This window comes from Crocodylus porosus, unplaced genomic scaffold, assembly GCF_001723895.1.
Source record: "Crocodylus porosus isolate Cpor-Errol unplaced genomic scaffold, CroPor_comp1, whole genome shotgun sequence".
In the NCBI taxonomy this organism is placed as follows: domain Eukaryota; kingdom Metazoa; phylum Chordata; order Crocodylia; family Crocodylidae; genus Crocodylus; species Crocodylus porosus.
The window spans coordinates 26901056-26921994 of record NW_017728907.1 but is presented as its reverse complement, the minus strand read 5'-3'; the positions used below and the strand labels follow the sequence as shown (position 1 = coordinate 26921994).

The 20939-nt window shown below is 41.0% G+C and overlaps 1 protein-coding gene across 2 annotated transcripts in view; it reads left to right on the top strand.

The window, feature by feature from the left end:
- The window catches only part of CUNH1orf27 (chromosome unknown C1orf27 homolog), a 41922-nt gene extending 21956 nt beyond the window's left edge, over positions 1-19966 (top strand). For both annotated transcript variants that reach the window (XM_019530998.1, XM_019530999.1), the window contains exons 10-14: positions 8689-8817; positions 9709-9799; positions 11835-12020; positions 17842-17934; positions 19555-19966. In XM_019530998.1, the coding sequence (XP_019386543.1) occupies positions 8689-8817; positions 9709-9799; positions 11835-12020; positions 17842-17934; positions 19555-19622 (567 nt within the window). In that variant the 3' untranslated portion in view covers positions 19623-19966. The remainder of the gene's footprint in view (positions 1-8688; positions 8818-9708; positions 9800-11834; positions 12021-17841; positions 17935-19554) is intronic.
- Positions 19967-20939: the final 973 nt, after the last annotated feature.

The window sequence follows — 20939 nt, the reverse complement described above, 5'->3', positions numbered from 1 at the left end:
GAGAATTGTCCCCAGTGCTACTCCTGAGACATCTGTCTGTAAGTAAAACATCTTCTGAAAATCTGGAGCATACAATATTGGGTGTTGGCACAGAGTGGTTTTTACTTGCTCAAAGGCGCAGAGTGCTCTTGTGTTCCATTGCACTGGGTTTCGATGAACTTTGGTTAATTCTCTTAAGGAAGCCGCCTTTTCTGAGAATCCTGGTATAAAATGTCAATAGTAAATGGCGAACCCCAGGAAGGATCGTAATTGTTTGAGTGTCTTTGGCAAAGAATGTTGTTGTATAGCCGCCACTTTGTCTGCCACCGGTTTTATGAGTCTCCCTCTTTCCGGGTGCGCGCTTCCTGGGATTGGCCGTGAGTCCTGCCTGTCTCAGTTCCTTCAGTACCTGACATAGGTGTTGATGGTGTGTCTCCCAGTCTTGTGAGAAAATGATGATACCATCGATCCATGCTGTGGCATATGTCTGATGTGGTGCTAATACCTGTTCCATCAACTGCTGGAAGGATGCAGCTGCCCCGTGGAGCCCAAATGGCTTTCGCTTAAATTGGAACAGGCCCCATGGAGTGCCAAAGGCCATCTTTTCTTTATCAGCAACTGCCATATAAATCTGCCGATAACCCTTGGTCAGGTCCAAGGTGGATATATATTGGGCCTGACCAATTTTCTCCAGCACGTCATCCACTTGTGGCATTGGAAAGACATCAAATATAGCAATTTCATGAATCTTATGGTAGTCAATACATAAGTGTATCGAACCATCTGTTTTTGGTACCACCACCATCGGAGTTCTCCACAGACTTCTAGACTCCTTGATGACTTCCATTTTCCTTATTTGGTCGACCTCTTGTTTTACTGCTGGCCAGAGGTGACAAGGTAGCCTTGTCCAGTGATTACATATCACCTGTCCCGGCAGTGTTAAGATTTGGTGGTAGACGCCTTTAGCTAAACCTGGTATCTCCCTGAACATGTCACGGAATTCTCATACCAGGACTTTCACATCTTCTTGTTGTGGGATCTTTAATTGGTTATCAATTTCTGGTTCTCCGGTAGAGTTTTAGGCCCTGAGGTACCGACACTTCCTCTTCATCAAATTCATTCACTTTCTTCATCAACCACTTGTCTCGCTGTCACCACCTCTGTAACAGGTTGATGTGGTAAATCTGGTTCCTTTGGGTAGGCGTGTTTCGGAGAACCTTATAGTTGACTGGTTCTGTCTGTCTTGTTACCTGAAAGGGTCCCTGCCACTGGGATAAGATCTTATGGAAGTTATCAGGAAGTAATACTAACACCCAATCTCCCACTTGTAATTCTCTCTCCGTGGACTGGACGTCATAATGTTGCTTTTGTTTCTCCTGGCATTAACTCAGATTCTGTTGAGCTATTTCTTGAGCTTTCTCCAGGCATTCCCAGAAGTCAGCTGCCACTTGTGATAAAGCTACCTCACTACCCTCTCTTTTCCATTCTTCACTTCAAGATCAAGAAGTCCCTGTGGACTGTGACCATAAACTAATTCAAACAGGGTGTACCATGTTGAGGCTTGCAGGGCCTCCCTTACGGAGCAGAGTAGTGGGGGGTATCATGGCATCCCACTCCCGGGGATCCCCTTGAATGCAAACCGGAATCATTCCCTTCAGGGTGCAGTTAAATTGTTCTAGTAATCCATCTGTCTGAGAGTGATAGAGGTATGTAATTGCTTAATCCTCAGAACTTGGCAGACTCCTTCTAGGATTTTAGACATGAAATTCTTCCCTTGATCAGTAAGGATCTCACAGGGAATGCCTACCCATGCAATCCACTTCAGGAGGGCCCCTGGTATTACCATAGCTGTTACTGATCTTAGGGGCACTGCTTCAGGAAAGTGGGTAGCATAGTCAATGATCACCAAAATAAACTGGTCTGCTCCCAGGGAACAGCCCTGCCACATCCAGGGCAATCCGGTCAAATGGGAACCCTGCCAGTGGCATGAATATTTGGGGTACCCTTGTAGGTTTTATCCCTCCTGTCTTTTGACACTTGGGGCGTGCGGCACAAAACTTTTCAAACATTTTGTAAAGGCCAGGCCAGAAGACCCGCCGTTTCAGACGTGCCTCCATGTTATTTCATCCCAGATGTCTTCCCATGGGAAGCCTGTGGGCAACCCATAGTAGTCTCCCAATATTTGCGAGGAATAAGGATCTGACTCTTCAACTTCTTCATGGCTTTCCACCTGATAGAGGATGCCCCTTCTTACCTCATATCATGGACTCTGTCCTGCCTTCTGGTGAGCCACTGTTTTTTCTCCATCTTTAGCCAGCTGAGACTGCCAAATATTTTGGAATAGGGGTTCTTGTCTTTGCTCATCATGAAAATACCCCCTCACCTATCAGTTGCTCTATATCTAGGTCATCTTGTTGATCCTTCTTTGGATCTCCGAAGCAGGCTGTTCCGGGGTCCCTTTCCCACTTGCATGAATCATCACCAAGAAAGGGGGAAGGACTTCCTCTAGATGTGGCCAATCTACTTCTAAGAGCATGGGTCAAGGTAGTATTTCAGCTAGGCCAATGGCAGTTTCTTCTGTGTGACTGAATACCGTCAGGTGAACCCTCCTTCGTTCATAAGTGTATGAAGCCCCATGAATACAGATCATGCTCACCAGGTTCTCCGGGTTCCCTAGATGAGATGGAAAAAGATGAGCCCAAGTCACTGATTGGGAACAACCGCTATTGATCACTGCAAGTACGATAGTGTCTCCTATTCTTACTTCAACCACTGGTTTGTTTTGAAAGCCTGCCCCTTATACCAGCGTGAAACTGCAATCCATTTTTTCATCATGAGTATTATTGCCGGCAGTTTCGGTCTGGACTTTTCTCGGACGGAACTGTTAGATATGCCCTTTTTCCCCACATCTGTAGCATGTTACTTCTCTTGAATCCCAGGTTCAGAGTTCTTGTCCCAAATTCCGAGTATTCTCTCCCCGCTACAACTGGTTAGATGTTTCTTGCCAGGCCCTAGTTATTGGATGGACCTCCTGAGCGGTCTCTCCTAGGGGCCTCGCCATCTTCTGCTGCAGCATAATCTTCAGCAAGTCGTAGAGCTTCTGCTACAGTCTTAGGTTGATGGCTAATTGAGTTCCCATTGCTGGGAACTACTGCTAAGATCAGTAAGGAATTGCTCTAGCACTATAACGTCTATCACTTCTGAAAGAGTACGTGTCTTAGGCTGTAACCATCTTTCTGCCACATCTCTTAGCATGTGGGCCAGTAGATGGGGTTGAGTCGCTTGAAGGCCCTTTTAGCCTGAAATTTCTGGCGATAAGTCTCAGAGGAAATATCTAATCGATATAATATTGCCACCTTTACCTTCCAGTAATTCTAACCTCTGTCCTGTTGAGGGCACAGTAAGCCGCTTGTGCTGGTCCAATAAGAGGAGGTCCGATTTGAGCTGCCCAGCTTCCCAGGTCCCATTTTGCAGCTGTAGCCGTCCTTTCAAAGGCTTCTAGGTATGTTTCCACATCATCATACAGAGACATACGAGGTGACCTGGTTCTGTCTCCCTCCTTCCCCATTAACATCAGTTGTGCCTCAGTGTTTTCACATAAATCTTGTTGACGAGAGAAAAGGTGGACCCTTGCTTCTGCCCCGAGTCCTCATTCGCACAATCGCTTCCAACTGGGCCTGTTTGGGGCTGGACTCAATGATCTTCCAGCCATAATGAATATAATGTCTATGAAATCCTTGTAGGAGTCGCAGGGTAATACTATAAGCCTGCTGCCACTCGGTGGGACCTTGTGTATCCATGGACTCCATCCTGCCTGGAAGTGTATGAAAGTTATTCTCAGGATGCTTGAAGATGTTCCTGGCCAATGCACCAGTGTATGAGAGGGTTTTATCTTCATCTCCCCTCTGTACTTGTCCACCACAACTTAGATGTGAAGAAAAGAAAAGAAAAGAAAAGGGGATCAGTGTTCTTTAGTGTCTGAGAAAGATAAATGCCACCCAGATGTTAGTCTCACAAGGTTAATTTATTTTCAAACTAAATGTGATACAATTGTAGCAGTCTCATCAATCCTTTCAATTGCCAGAACAACCCATTATTGAGAAGGACTCTCCCCTCTGGATACACCTTTTCAACTTTGTATCTAAGTTATGTTGCTATTTGCCTCATTAATGATGCCTGCTATCCGCATAACTCTTTTTGTTACTGAGGGCTTGTGCTGAGAGCCGCTCCCTGCTGCTTCTTCATAGCTGGTCTCTCTGCTCTCAGGTATTAATTGTCCTCCCAGGGTAGGAAGCTTGAGGGAAGCTACTCTTAGTCCCTGTCTCTCCCCTGAGGGGTACTGGCTCTCTCTCCCTCTCTGAGCTCCTGTCAGCTGCGTCCTGCCGCTTCACAGTGCTCCTGCAGTTGTCTAAGCCACCAGGTCTTCCCCAAGGTGATTTCTTTTCTCCCTCTCAGCTTAAGGCATCTGTTTCCCGGCGTCCTGCAATGCTCCCGCACTCACCCATGCAGCAGGGTTTGCAAAAAAGTATTTTCCTTTTTCTTACTGACCTGCCACCTCTCTTGAAGTCTGTCTCTTCCAGCATCCTCCAAGATTACAGGTATGATCTTTCTTCCACCTTCTGGAGTCCCTGTGGTTTTCTTCTTTTTCTTCTGGTGCCCGAAGGCAAAAATCAATGCCTCGCTGCCATCTTTTATCCCCTGGTTTTCACGGGCTAATCAGCCACACCTTTCCTGGGTGTGTGATGTCGGCCACCTGACAGAGTTCATTGTCTGGTCAATCCTACCCGACTCTGTCTAAGTAACAGGGCTCCAGCCTGAGTCCCTGTTACACCACATTGTAGTAGTTTTGTCCAGCCCACATTTCTTCAATTTGTTTACAAGAAATTTTTGCAAGATCTTGTCAAAAACCTTGCTGAAGACCAGATATGCTATATCCACAGCGTTCCCTTCACCCACCCGAATAGTTACTTTGTCAAAGAAGGAGATCAGGATTGTTTGACATGATTTGTTTTTCATAAATCAGTGCTGGCTGCTTGTGATCAGCCTTTCCTTCTTCAGATGTTTGCAAATAGATTTTCTTATGATATGCTCCAGTGACTTCCCAGGTATTGAGGGGAGGCTAACTGGGTTGTAGTTTCCTGGGTCCTCCTTGCCTTTTTTAAAGAGGGGCACTACACTGGCCCTTTTCCAGGCCTTGGGTACCTGGACTATCTCCTATGACTTCACGAAGATCATTGTCAAGGGCTCTGAGATCTCCTCTGCCAGTTCCTTCAGGACCTTGGGATAAAGTTCTTCTGGCCCTGCTGACTTGAATTCATACAGACTCAAGAAAGGCTCTCTGACCATCTCTCTTGTCATCTCCCCCAGCTTACCTCTTCCTTATCCAGATAATTCTTACTAGGGGACTGGCAGCTTAATTTTTTTTGTGACGACTGAAGCAAACTAGCTGTTGAGCAGATTTATCACCTTTGCAACATCTGGCTAGTTAACAGAGAACCTACAGCTTCCTTGTTCCTTTTTGTTGTCCTTAACCTCCGTTACTAGGTGCAGCATGCTTCCTTGGTGACCTGCCGATTCTTACATTGCCTGTATGCTTTCCTTTTCCATTTGAGGCATTTTAGAAGCTCCTTGGACAGCCACTTTGATCTCTTGCCATTCTTTTTGTGGTTCCATTGTCAGGACAATTTTTTGTTGGGCTTCCAACACTGTGCCTCTTAAAAGCTCCTAGCCCTCCTGGGAGACTTTATCCTTCAATATGTCTTCCTGTGGTACCATGCCTGTTTAAAAAAGGCAGATTTCATTTGACTCAAGGACTTAAATCTAGTGTCCTAATTTTGCTGACCTCATGCTTTACCTGCCTCAGGATTTGGAAATTTATCATACCATGATCACTTCCTCCCAAGTTACCCATCACCTTCAAATCCTCCACCATTTCTTCCCTGTCAGTCAGGACAAGGTCCAAGATAGAAGATCCCTTAGTTGTATTCTCCAGTTTCCAGAATAGGAAGTTGTCCTCCACACAAGTTAGGAACCAGCTTGATATTTTGGCTGATTACAGACATTAAAAAAACAAACAAAATGGTGCTTTATTTTAAACTTGAAAAGTTCCTTTCTTTTTTTTCTTCTTAAAGCCTCCGGAGAGGGGACCCAAGCTCCACTGGGATGGGGCCTGCATGCCACCTGTTTAGCAGGTGTCTTGCTCTCTCGCTTTCAAATCTTGCCTGCCACCACTTGATGCAAATGGAAAGAGATAGGAGGTAGTACCTGCTTAGCGAGAGTATGCTAAGGTTAGCGTGGGTCAATGCCAAGGTCTTCTGTGGGGCTCGTCCTCGTATACCCCACTGCTTTCTGCTCAGGGCTCCAGTTGGTGCTAGTCACATGCGTTTAGCTGGCCTGAGCGATTGCCCTGCAGCTCAGGCACAGAAGGAAGCAGCTGAGTTGTCTGAAGTTGGTGCATTTCAGCAGTAATTGCTGAAGTTTGTTGTAGGTTCTGGGATCACCTGGGCTTGGCCTGTGTAAAGAAGCAAATAAATTAACAACTCAAATGATTGTGCCCTAGGCCGTTCTCTGGCTCTACAGGCGCTTCAGTCGCTTTCCATCAGGCATTCTGTCAGACAAGGGTGGCCCTGTACTGGCTTAGCCCCTACAGATACCTGGCTCCCCCAGCAGCCTGGTTGTCTGATATCAGTGTGGAGAACTCAAATGTGTGGGGTCTCAGGTTCCTGGTCCACGGGGAAACGTGATGAGAGTCCTTATTGTGCATTCTCCCACTCCTAATATCAGTGTGGGCTTTCATAGGGGTATCCAGGCTAATGTAAGCCAATCCAGTCCCTTGTGCACCCCCACCTGCCCTGCTGCTGCTGGTAATTGTTAGGTGTTCCTGAGGGGCTCATTATCCCCTGCAGCTGCTTCCTTCAGACCCCAAATGACACTGCACCGGCTGCCTGTTCTTCCTTGGGCCTGTGGTTCTGATCTCTGCCCTGATTTAGGCACAGGGCTCAGGAGATGCCTGCTGTGTGCTGGCTGCCTGTCTGGCAGTGCCACAGGGCTTGCCCCAAGAGCTGAGGCTTGCCGTTTCCCTGTGAGTCCAGCAGGAGATCTGCCAAGTGTGCCGGCAGCCTCTATTCTGGTAAGCACAGGGCTCTGCCTGGCCTCTACTGCAGTCTGTAAGCAGCCTTTATGTTTGGCTATATTGTTTTTCCACCAGATATCCAGAAAATTGAAGACTCCCATCAGTACCATCCCATAGATCTTTGATAAATTTGTCTGTTCCTTGAGAAGTGCCTCTTTGACCTCCTCTTCCTGATTTGGTGGCCTGTAATGAATCCCCACCATTATATTGTTGCTGCATTTTTTTACCCCTCACTTTCACCCAAATTCATTCTGCTTTGCCGTCTTCCTCCTGATCCGGGGAACAATTGTGCATGTGTTTGACATATAAGGCAGCACTACCACTTTTTTCCCAATCCTGTCCTTCAGCAACAGTGTAACCCACTGTTGGCATTACAATCATAAGAGCTGTCTCACAAGGTCCCAGTGATACCAGTCAGATCACAGTTCTTTTTATAGGTTGCGTCTTCCAGGTCTTGTTTATTTCCCATATTTTTTGCATTTGTATACATGCATTAGGTGTATTTCACATTTTGACTTACTTGCTTCTCTTTTGCACCACTTGTTGCAGTCCTGTAGCTCTCTGGCTCTTTCCCAGAGTTAAGTTGCTTTGAGTCCCTTCCCCTCTGTACTACATGCTCAATTGCTTGAGGGTTTTGATGTTCATCCCCTGTGACACCTAGTTTAAAGCTCTTCTTACTGGGTTGGCCAGACAACACCATCTGCTCAATGTAGATATTGTAAATTAGACTTACTACTTACAGTAAATATACAAACTTTCTGTAACTTAAAACAGAGTTTCAAATCATAGTATACAAATTAAATTACTAGAAGTGCTGTATTGATATTAGCAGCAAAGCTTTTGAATAAAAATCATGTTAATTCTGTACCCTAAGCATATACCCAAAGTATGTATTATTCTGTTTGTAAAAACAATAGAGACTAAGATGTAAGAACCAACAGAGGGAGCTTAATTATCTGACAAGTGCTGTTTTGATAGCAGTGCTAGATATACCTCTTGTGACTTTTTGTTTACTGATGACAGATAAGTATATTAATTGCAAGAAATTGAGGGAATTTTTAGCTTTTGAAAGCACCTGGTACTGTATTGCATGAATTTGTATAAATACCAAAATGTGTGTTAGCACTGAGAAAATGGTGGTGGCATGCTTTTGAACTAAAGCACGTCAAAGGTATTTTAGTTTAAAAGTACTCTGTCGCCATTTTCTGCATGCTGACATGCATTTCCTTGTTTATACAAGTGTAAGAGATGCAGCATCACTTTGCATGCAAAGCTGACTCGATTAATTGAGTCTGCTCTGACATGCTGGATCTCTGGCACGTTGCAGCATGAAAAGGTATGTGTATAAGTGCCCTGAGTTCCTGAAAAAACAGAAAATTCTTATGAGCTGGAAAAGGAGGTCCCTTATGTTTATTCTTTTTGTAAATTAAGGACTTTGAATGGGGCTGGGAGGGGCAATAACATCAATTTTTAAAATTAACATGGTAAAATTAATGCGATATCAGAAAGTGGCTTTCTTATTGATACTACAGATTCATAGCTAAGATTAGAACTGAAATGTTTTTTTTTCTTTTCAGTCCCAGAGTTCAAGTCACAGATCCACAGCTACTGTCCAGGTCTGCAGAGGCTCCATAAATCTTAAAGGTGCTATCAAATGTAGAGCTTACATTCATAATAACAAACCAAGAGTTAAAGATGCAATCCAGGTATTGAATTAAGTAATTATATTCCTTGCTTTTGAAGTACTTGCTTTTTAGTCTTTCTGAAATATTTTACTGAAATCCTAAAATTTATTGAACTAAGTTTCCCTTTGGTAGATTGATAATCATAGGGTTGGAAGAGACCTCAGAGAGCATCTGGTTCAACCCCCAACATTTTCAGTCTCCCCTGGTCTCCCATGTGACAGGTAGTGATACTTACCACTATACTAACATGAACTAACAGGCCCACACTAACATACTGGCATGGATCAGCTAATAACAGGCCCACGCAGTCTAGAATTTTAAAAATTATTTTGTATATAACATCAGTGTTAAAAGCCTTCAATTTCATGTATTCCAGTGTGACACTTTGTGTGTGTAAGACATAAACCAATGACCTTTTTATTTACAAAATGGAACCCCAGTAATTTTGGTGGAGGGGTGTATCTGAGGACAGCATTTGACCTGATGCTTCACAACTATGTGAGCAGCCCTGAACACTGTATGGATCTGAATTAAATCAGTCTCTCAAAATAATTTTGGAAACAGACAAAGTATTTTTAAAGAGAGTCCCAATTTGTCTAAGATGATAAAGGAAATCTTTGTACAACTCGGCTTTCAGGATCTTTGCCCTAATTTTTTATGTCAATTTAAGCTTATTTTATAAAATGCTATAGTATGATGATTTCAATAATGCTGGTGATTTTATCATAGTATGCTAGAGGGGTTTTTGGTCAGGCCTTTTTGTTATTGGCTTTACATTTCTATATTGTTGTAGAGGTGGACTGTATTTATAGAACGGACTCGCCAACCCCCACATGGTTGTTTTTTGCTAATTATAAATCATTCAGATCTGGTTTTTTGCATCACTTATATTCCTGCTTTTGATCCTTGCAGGCTTTGAGAAGAGATATAATAAACACACTCTCAGACCGTTGTGAAATATTGTTTGAAGACCTGCTTATAAATGAAACACCTGGCAAAAAAAGTAGGACTTTAAAGAGAAAACAAAATACTTTGTAATATAGTTTGCTTTACTGATAGTCAGCAGGAATCAGTCTGAAGTAGTGAAATCTGAATGTAGTCAAAGAAGATTAAAAATGCATTTGGCAGCACAGTTATTTTACAAGCGACTGGTGGGGCAGAAAAGGATGAACTAGTTAAGAAAGATTTTTTTCAAGTTCAGATATTGTTCTTTAGGACTATTTTTTTTCTCTCACAGCTGTTATTGACTAGCTTCTGGATACAGTAGAGCTTCAGGTTTTATTCTTTCCTTGGCTCTGCAGACCAAGAATTTAATGACATGTGCTGTAGTCAGAGATTCAGCATTAAGGTGTTGTTACACGGAAGAATTTTAACACTTAGAAATGAAGTGATAATTTTTGTGACGTTCCTGCTGGACAGTAAAAATTGAAAAGTACATAAGAACTTTGCTAGATTGAAAAAGAAATTGAGCACTTACCTGGATAACAAGAATATCCAGATTTATAACAAATCATGACCAAAAAGTTGTATTAAATCTCTTGCTTCATGGATTCTGCCAACCTATAACTGTTTAACAACCTGAATTAAACTGTATGTGGCTGACATGGTATAATATAGTTTGGCAACCTCTTCCTGTTTTCCTAACTAGATCTAGAAACATAGTCACTCTGGTGTCAATGTCCTCAGTATTATCATGTGTCAGTTTTGTATATTGGTGGGTTTTAAAAATAATGATAAACCTCTAAAGTCAAGTCATATCAGTTCAGTTTTTTGAATGAATGGCTACAAGTTTTGTATTCAGTTCAAGGCTGGAAATATAAATATTCCATAAATTAACTTTTTTGTAAAAGTAATTTTTTGCTCTTGATTATAAACCTGAGCTGCCCAACTTTGGTGTAGCCAGGGGCTACAGGCCTTCAAGGTCTGCCACTGTGTACTGCATGGTAAACCCTTCCCCCTCTACCCTATTCCTACTACACTGTATCATTGCTGCTGTGCTGCACTCTGTGGGGTCCATGGGTTCTCCTGAGCCCACCCACTGTGGACTCCCCAGGCATGTGGGCAGGGAGCAAAAGCTAGAGGAGGAAAAGAAAGCCTGGCAAACATGGTGGCAGCAGCAGCAGGTTGATAATGTGGGGAGTGAATCCTGGGGGCTGCAGGATATCCGTGTAATAAAGCATGAGAACATACTCTACCACCTCTGGTGATTCATGCTCAGATTACCCTTCAAGATCAATTATTTTGTGACCACTGTAGGGATTTTAGAAGACCATCCTTTTTAAAGCAACAAGTAATGTATTATTGGGTGTTTGAAAAGAGAAACACTGAATGAAAGGAAAACTGTATGCTGTTAATACTGTGTTCATCACCATCTTTAGGATACCATTATGTGTGCAAAAATGGAATAGGTACATGGTAAAAATCTAATATCAAAAGATACTAGATTTACCCAAATAACTTTGTCTGCCTATGTCCTTAGACCAACATAGCTACAACCTATAACCCTAGTAAAAATTGTGATTTATCAGGTGCGTGCAGTCTTCCATTTTCTCTTTAGGTGGCACTTGTGCTCTGTGCCTTCTAACTACTGCACAGGAAAACCACATGCTTGCAATCCTTTCTGATGCTGAAACTATTTTTTTATAAAACACTCTTATCACCAACATACCCATTGTTTCCTTGGGTCTCTCTTTGAAAGATAAAGGGTCTAGTCAACATTCTTGATTTATCATCACATCTGAAGGTCATTTGTCTCCTTCAGGACCAGTGAAAAGTGTTATATAAAACCTATTAATTTCAGTTAGTAGGCATATAATTTATTTTATAAATATCAGTGGCCAGAATTTCTAAGGCACAGTGAAAAAGAAATCATCTGAAGTATGTGAAATCAGTTTTTTTGTTCCAGGTAAATGTCAGTTCTTATCTAGTAGGGTTTTTTTTGTTTTGTTTTTATCTAGTGAATGCAGGTTACAACAAGGTTTTCAGAATAGCTAGTAGCTGCCTTAGTTTTTTTTAAATTTCCTTTCTTTCTTTTATAGATCTCAAGAGGGAGTATCATGCTTTGCCTCAGAGAGTGTTTGCCCCCATTGCTGGATCCAGTGTGACACTCTGTGATTATAAATTTGGAGATGAGTCAGCTGGGGAAATCCAAGAGCGGTTTGTTGAGATGCTGGATCAAGCTGTGCATGCTGAGGATATACATGTAGCAGAGGAAATGAACATGGGTAAATATAGGATCCTGAGTTAAAAACTAAACTATAATAGGGATTGCAGAATAGTTGATCGATGGTACAGACTGATTATACAGGGAAAGCTCTGTTATCCGGCATCCCCTCGGAATGGGGGATGCCGGATAACAAAATATGCTGGTTAATTGAGTGGCCCCGGCCACCGCTTCTGCCGCCACATCTGGAGCATTCCTCTGCCCCTCCTGTGGCATTGCCGTCCCTCCCACCTCATCGCCACCCGTCCCGCGGGGCCCACAGGAAGGCAGGCCCCGCATAGCCCTACGCAGCCTGTTATGCTCCCAGGCCATGGGGGCTCGGCAGCACAGGCTGCTTTGTCCCTAGCCGTGGGGGCTCAGAGAAACTGGAAGTGCTGCAGTGGGCACTTCCAGTTTCACTTTATCTTACAAGCCAGCATGCCAGTTAGTAGAGCATGCTGGCTTCTAAGATGTCAGATAATGCAGCTTTTACTGTACTAATGTTCATGGTATGTAGGTAAAATATACCTGCTGATCACATTTTAAATATGCTTGTAAGAGAAAAATTAGATGCAAGGAGAAGTGTGTGTAGTTAGGGAAGGGAGGGGAGGTCTTGTTTTGTTTTTCTTTTTCTCCCTGACATTTAACAGCTTAATGTGTGCTCACTCGTGCGCATGTGCACACTCACTCTTCTTTTTTTCTTCTTTTAATTTGTCTGTCAAATGTGATGTGGGAGACGCTTGCTCTCTTTGTCTCTGTCTAATATAACATTTAATATCCTGTTAAGCATTCAAACTGTTAGCCTTTCTTTTTTCCCCCTGAAGCCAAGATTAAAAAAAAAAAAAAAGGTTGGTCTCTTCCCATAGTTTACGCTGATGTTTTGTAATATGTTGAAAGATCTTAACTGCTTTTGTTTTCTCAGAGGTACTGTTTTATTGCTTCAAAACGGAATATTTTAGGTAGAGGAAGTGCAGTGTATTGCTGCAATTCCACCTATATTGATTTAAATGTACCCTAGAAGACAATTAATTAATTTTACTGAGTCCCATATTTTATTTTGTGAATTTCAAAACCAGCTAGAAATTTCTTGATCCGTTGTAAATTGATTGAAATGTACCTGTTTGAATTAGATTGATTGATAGTGAAATGATCATGAGTGGAGAGAGCCAGGGGTGAATTTGGTTCAAGAGTACTAAATCAGGAATTAATTAAAACACAGAAAGCAAACATTTTACTAACATCTCTAATACATTTTATTGTTCTTAATCATTTTAAAACTAATAACAAGGTAATCTTTGATAGCGTAGCAAAATACAGGTTGTACTGTGGTCATAGATCTTGATCATACTGACAGTATTGTCTTTTTAGAGAGGGACACATGATCCCTGTCTCAGTTTACAACGCGGGTGGCCAGTCTACAGCCCATATGCCTCAAGTGGCACAGGCAACCTCTGCGTGGCACACAGTAGATCAAGGAGGGGACAGACAGTGTAGTGGCAGATTGGGATAGGAAACAGAAAGCAGAGCAACAGATTGGGAAGAGGGAGCAGGAAGAAGGAAGTAGAGTGGTTAGACTGTGCAAGGGAAGGGGATATTAGTGGGTTCAGGGCTAATTTGTGGCATGCCTGCCAAAAAGTCCCTGACTGGTTTACAGTTAGATATCATCATCATAACAGCTTGTCAGAGAAAGTGAAGAAAATGTGTATGATAGTCACAAATTCTGAGGCTCTGGTTCCACTGACAGCCAAAAGTGAATTCCAGGTAGTCTTTTTATTTTATAAACTACCAACTGCCCGTCAGGAATGATGGGGGGCAGACGGGAATGGAGCACTGGCACACATCACCCCGTGCCGCTGCTGCCTGCTGGGGGTGGTGGTAGAGCTTGGCCCGCTGCCCCCCTTGGCTAGCACCCTGTGCTGCTGCTGCCTCCAGGGAGCAGGGCTGGGGGGTGGGGGGCAGTGAGGCCAGCAGTGCTGGCCTTGTCCCCCTGCTCCATCCCCGCCATCATGGTGGCATTGTGATTGGCGACTAAGACAACCAATCAGAGTGAGAATAAAGCGTTATTGACAGACAGACAGACAGACAAAGGCTTTTATCATATTAGAATAATTTCATGTTTCTAGAGTAAGAAAGGTGTGTTTAAAATAAATCAAAATAATACATTAATGTATTTCTGTAACTATACACTTAGGAAAGCTGAAAACTTCTTAACTAGAGCCTTTTAGAAAAAAATATTGAAAAGACTACTGTTTCTGCTAAGACAGAATTAATTCAAGTTTGTTGGACAGAATATGTATCAATCTGATATCAGGTTTATTAGGAGACTATTACTTCTATCTGACTTCTCACCTATATTTTAAGATTATTCAAATTCAGCTGTCTTGTGGGGTTAGTCTTTAACATAACATCCTACATTCGTCTGTACTCAGGCTGTCTTAAAGTATAGTTCTCAGCCTGAAGCAGGAATTGTTCAGTGTTAAATGTGAAGACAGAATAATTTAATTATGATGTTGGTGTATATCATGTGCTTTCACATAAACTGTTCAAAGAGTAGTTTTGCATAATTTTTGTGGCATGAAAGAAGTTTGGGTGACAAGTAAATTATGATTAAAATAAGTTGTTTTTCAAAGCTAACCTATATTATTAAAACAGTAATTAATGCAATGAAGTAATGCAGAGTTGCAGTTGATTTTTATCATCACCTCTGGTTTGTACACAGTACTCATACTGTAGTAGATACAATCCTTGAAATATCATTTTGAACAAAAAGACCCATTATGAAAATCCATTTAAAGCTCCTTACGATTGCAATAGCACAATATTTATTATCAAAATCCGAAGGAATAACAACAAACTAATTGTGTTTAAAAATCTCTTTTTAGAAGAGAGTTCGGTTAATATGGGACAAATTTAAAAATGTTCTTTTATTCAGAAGAGTGGCGTTCTTCATAGTTATTGATAATACTAGCTCTTCCCATTCATGCTTATGAACACATTTTTGCCATATCTTGCTTCTGATTGGAACTCCCTACTAATGACCAATACCCATGTATCCAATTTTAAGATTTTTAAATAAGAATATTAAGTAAAAGTAGCCAATCAAGTCATTAACAGTTGTAAGACTAGTTTGAAGGTAATGTAGCATGAGCAATTGTTGCAGTAATAATTGGCTTAAATAAATCCCAGTTCCTGGTATCAAGGGACTAAATATGCTGAGTGGGTAAAGGCAAATAAGATTTCAGTTGTAATCTCTTACCCTTCACTTGTTCTTTGCTGGCAAATTTAAAACTTATTGAAGGTAGAGACTGAGGTCATTCTGGTTTGGAAAATTAAACACATTTATACTCGTGCTGCTTTCAAATTTGGGTGTTTGCATTGCATTTGCATTGCATGACTGGAATAGGTCACTAGGTAGAGTCTCTTTTTGGTTGTCTGTCACTGCTGTGCTAAAATACATCCTGTGTAAACCTCTTGGTCTGTGGGAGAAAAACAATAAATAGTTTTTTTTAAAGATAATTTGCATGACTTATTTAAATGACTCATGGTTTTTGTAAATATCTATGAGAGAGCTTATCATACAGTTGACACATCTCAGAAGCCACCAGTCTGAACTCCCCAAATCCCGTTTATATTCCTGCTGATGTAATGTGGAAGGACATCTGTATGAATCAGCATAGCAGAGGGCATGCTTTGTATCACTTAATAGTGAGTCCTCTGGATAACTGATAGTCATATGGCTAACACAACCTTACATTGGAGGCTCCATTTGTATTCAGAGATTGGTCTTGCATTTATGTACTGGGTGTATGTGTGTAACTTCTTTATTTCCAGTACTACTGAGAGCCTACCTGTAGTTAGCCTGTGTCTTAAATTAAGAAGTAGGTTAATTCTTACGAATTGTAAATTAAGATGTCAGTTCTGCTGTGCTTATGACCCTGTCTATACACATTATGTCTACTGCACAATTACTGGTTATGTGTGTAAACTAGTTACCTGCCTTAAAAAAATTCAGAGATCCAATCGTATCTGAAGTTATGATTTGAAAATTTGGAATAACTTTTTATAGTTGGTTTCTGTCCAGCCTTAATTTGCATGTGTAGGCAGTCTGTGGGGGAGATAGCTGCTGCAGTCTCCCAGGTGCTGGGGAGCGCAATGTACTACTGGGGCTGGGAGATCACAGCCCATGTGGTCTCCCAGCCACAGAGGTGCGGTGGTGCTCCATGCACTTCCATGGCCAGGAGACTATTGCAGTGTCCCATTCAGTGCCCTATTCAGCTGCCAACTAATCTAAGCACACTTTAGTATTCAACATTCAAGTTTTTCAAGCACCTAAAGTTCCACTTCTCTGCATACCCGGAAGTGCAGTCTTTACAAGGCTGATCATCTTAGTGCTGTGCTTGCACCTAAATCTTGTCAGGATCCAGAAATCTGGCATTCCTCTCTCTGTCCTCTTTCATTGGCTTGAACCACTCAGTCTTACCAGAGCATGCTTACCAGATCAGGATCTTCACAAACCCATTGACTGCTGCCATTTCTTTTCAAAACCTGGGGAGGAGGTGGTGGACTCTACTGGCCTCTTTATCTTTTGGGGTAGTGTTAGAACACTTGGTTTATCTTGTAGTCGGGAAACCTAGGATTCCCTTCTGTGTTTGAGGCCCTTGAAACCACATCTTCTGCCTCTCATGAGACAGCGCTAACCACCAGGCTTACGTTCATCTGGTTTGGGGCTGCTTTTCCACCCACCCTTTTGAAAGCTGTGACACTAAGCAGAAAAGAATTCAATAATCCTAGGCCCAAAGAGAGCATAAGACTTGTTGTTAGGGCATACAACTGGGAAAGGGGAGTCCAGTGTTTCAGTGCCTTTTCCAGGGTGTTTGTGTATTTTTTTTTAATATGAAATAGTTATAAAATACATGATCCTTATAACAGGGACTGGAACCTTAGATTTCTCCCTGAAGAATGGTCTGAACCATTAGGTTAAAGTCATGCTCCTATACTTGCTCTGACTCCCTGACATACTTTTTATGTGCAGTGGAATCACTTCAACATGAAGTATTAAATTCCCCTATTTCAGAGTGATGTATATCTTTGTGAGGAGCACTCCTTTGTGAAGTACAAAAAAAGTTTGGATTTCCTCAGGGAAAGGAGATGAACCCAAGTTTTCAACATTCTATCTGAGTGCCCTCTTCAGTCACCTTTTGCATGTAAGGCTGGCAGTGCCACTGGCCTACTCTTTCTTCTGGTGACTGTTTTAAAAGGAAGGCATGGCACCCACTCCATTTTGGAGGGTGGATGCTGAGAGAACAGCATAAACTTTTAGGAAAGAGTACCAGATTGTGAAAGGCAAGCAGGAGGAAAGCACCTTGCAGTAGCACCTAAACTAGGTAGGAATATGATGTACTTCTGCCTTCAGCATTTTCTTGCTGACTAGCTTGGGCAGCTGTCTTTTGGATCCCATTCAGAATCACCTATACTTCCTGAATATGGGAAGAATCTAAGGCATCTGGCCACCTAACTCCAAGATTGGGATACCACTCTGAAGACTGGGATCTTTTGCCTATTTTGAAAATGAAACCTGGGCTCCTCATTTCATTTGTTTTCAACATTTTACAACTTGTCTTTGAAGCCCCTAGGATTCTGCTGGTGCTGTATTTCTGTCAGTAGTATTACTATTACACTTGTAATGAATTGGTTTGTCACATTAGTAGTTGATCAAGAATTGTGTGCACCTTAACCTATTTGGGATTATTTTGATCATGAGTATACGTGTGTGTGTGTGTGTTTTAAAAATGGTTGAAGTAATGAACATATTTCATTAAACCTTTTTCTTAACCTTTATTTAGTTGATATTAATCCAATTATGGACAACACGGATGATGCGCAGCAGAAGAAACTAACAAAAGCAACAGTGTTGTTAAAACTTCAACAAAACTTGGGTATGTCACCTCTAGAGATCCTATGAGATTAGGAAAATATTTTGCTTTTTCAGTATCATTTATTCCCACACTATCAGTAGTAACTACCTCACATGGAAGTAGCAAAAGAAAAATAATTTAGGATTTAAAACATAGCACTAGAAAATGGTGACATAGATTTAGACTTACTCTTTGAGGTTAAATTGAATACCAGTCTTCTTGCAAAGAATGTTAGGGACTTCTGCCTTGTTTGTCTTACTCATTAAGGGCTTGGTCCTACAGAATACTGACCCCATTGCCACTGATATAATAAATGACTTAAGCACATGCTTAACATTTAAACACCTGGTCCTGCTGACTGGAGTAGGAGTACTTGAATATTTAGCTTGTGTTTTAGGGCCAACATACTCAGTACTGTATATGATTAAGTCCCAAGTGCGCAGCACAACAAAGAGACTTTAATGATGAGCACAGCAGCATAACAGTGGTAATTTTAAGTAGAGCCTTTTTAATTTAATAGTCTTTAAAAATATTTTCTCAATTGGGAGTAACAGGTGCTTTGGTGGTTCTGAAAAACAGTAGCCAACAAACAGACAGGAGGACAAATCATCCTCAAAACAAATGAAATAAGTAATCCTCTCTTCTTTTCTGGGAAGCCCCAGGTTTTTCCTGCTCTTTTCTAAATTAAAGGCAGTTAGGAGGCTTGAGTCAAGGTGTTGAATAAGTGTATACATTTAGAGTAAAAGGCACATTAGCACCTGCTGCTAGCCAAATTGACATGTTACACTGCCAGTGAATTCCAGCTTTTTTAGGTTATGTAGGAGCAGTAAGAAAAATCTGATGAAGAAAAGACCTTGTATGTGTAGGAGTCAGTAATTCAGCTGTGAAACTCCTGGGGCAAACTTAGTAAATTTCTCTCTTTCCTAGAATCTTTATAGAAATCTTCTCTTTTTAACTAAGACTTTTAGGGTCAACCCTGAGTTACACTTCTTATTTCAGTAATCAACTGAACAACTCTTACAGCAACTTTAAATCAACTTCAATATTAAATTGGTTTTACTTGTCATAATACATGTGTTTACTTTAACTGAAGAAGTACAGCAGCTATATTTTGGTTCTGTTTATAAATTTTTATTTGCGACAGCACTTCATTTTAATCGGTAGGAAGATGAGATCTCCAGGGTGATTTTTGAGTTTTACTACATCTGCTCCAAGTCCCTTTTGTATTAGAAAGATTTAGTTCATTTCCTGGAATTTAGGTTTATGTTTATGCTGCTCCTTTACATGACATCATTTAATCTGAGTTAATTCCCTAAAGTGGAGAAATAGTGCAGGTTTGGTGCGTTAGGTTTTATGGGCCAGTACACCAAATAGGTGTTAATAAAAAGCACAGTCAATTGGATCTCTGAAAGACTTCTTTCTTTATAGGTCGTTTGTATAATAAATTGAATTCATGTTGCTCTACAATATAGGCTGATATTTAAATACTTTAGTGCTTGACCAGCATTGCTTTCTCAGAAGAGCTGTTTTCAATGTTGTTTATTGTTCTCTCATTTTCATTTACTCTGTTCCCACCCTATCTTCTGGCCATTTGTGCTGTTGCCTTCACACACTGAAAATGTGTTTTCTTTATCATTTTAGGTGTGGTAATGGGGACTGTAATCGCAGTCATTGCAGTTGCCTTCTCTTTTAGCTACTTCAGTGACTAGACTCCAAGCAAAAGCAGAAGTCTGATCCTCATGGGGAAAAAAATGACCAGGATTCATATTTGTACAAAATAGAAACCTGTAGATTAAATATCAATAATGTAATATGTTACCTAAAAATCACAAGTAACGTGCATTGTAAATGGTAGTGATGCATGCAGCTTCTTGTTTTAACATGCAAAATAGTGAAGGTGGGTCCAATTTCAAGGAAATTAGAGCTCTGTATTGTTGATGGGGAAATTACCTATAAAATAGCTTCTTATCCAGAAAGAATGATCTTTTTAAAAGTAAATTTCCTTTTTCCTGGTAGCTTCTATTAAAGATTATATATTAAGAGACTTTATCAAGGCTGGTAAAGCTTAACATATGCCTTATTTGAGGAACCTCATTTGGCAGGTCCTGGATTTGGCACTAATATGTTAAATTGCTATTAGATTACATGAGAGAAGTCCTGGCCACCTCAAGTCAGAAAGGATAACTTGAATGGACCAAGGGTTTGCTGAATATATATTCCCTGCTAGTGGCTATGCATCTCATTGTTTAACACACTTAGCAAATACGCAAATAGAGTAATAGTCTCAAGATCCTGCTTTTAGATTAATCCAAATTGTACATATTTCTTATTCAAGATGTATAGAGTCTAGAAAAGAATAAAGCAGTTAAGTTTCTAAGTTGCATGCAGAAATACATGTGCATTCCTGTTCACGTCTCATAAAAAATTAACTTAGCTTTCCTATTGAAATATTCAGCTAATGTCATTCTGATTTGCCAAAAACACAAGCACAGGGTATTAATTGGTTATATAACATGAGCAATTATTGAATACATTTTAGAAGCTGATCAGTAATTAATATCTTAAGTTATGAATAAGGTAGGTCAACCTACTTTGTTTGCATGGTGAGAGGCTCTTTAGGCATGTGTGGTGGGCAGAATGATTGATTGTTTTCCCACCCAAAAAAGACTGAAACAGAATTCGTAGGAGTTACCTCTTATATGTGAGAGGTTGAAATTCAAATTCATCAGAGTTTCCATGAAGGCTAATATTACAATGGCATTTAACATTCATATTTTCAGCTTCATTTTGGTTTTGAAATGCTAAGGTTCTAGAGCTTACAGGGGAAGAATGGGAAAGTTTTGGGCTTGCAACAGAATGGAACATTAAACTTGGAATAAAGTGCAACTATGAAAAGCTAAAGTTCTTTTGAATTTTGCTTTCTGGAAGCAATAAGCCCAGGAACAGTTAATTTTCTTTACTTGGCAGTCTTCAGTTCTTGCTCACTGTGGATCAAAAAAAGCTGAACTGAAACTTTTTAAAAAGCA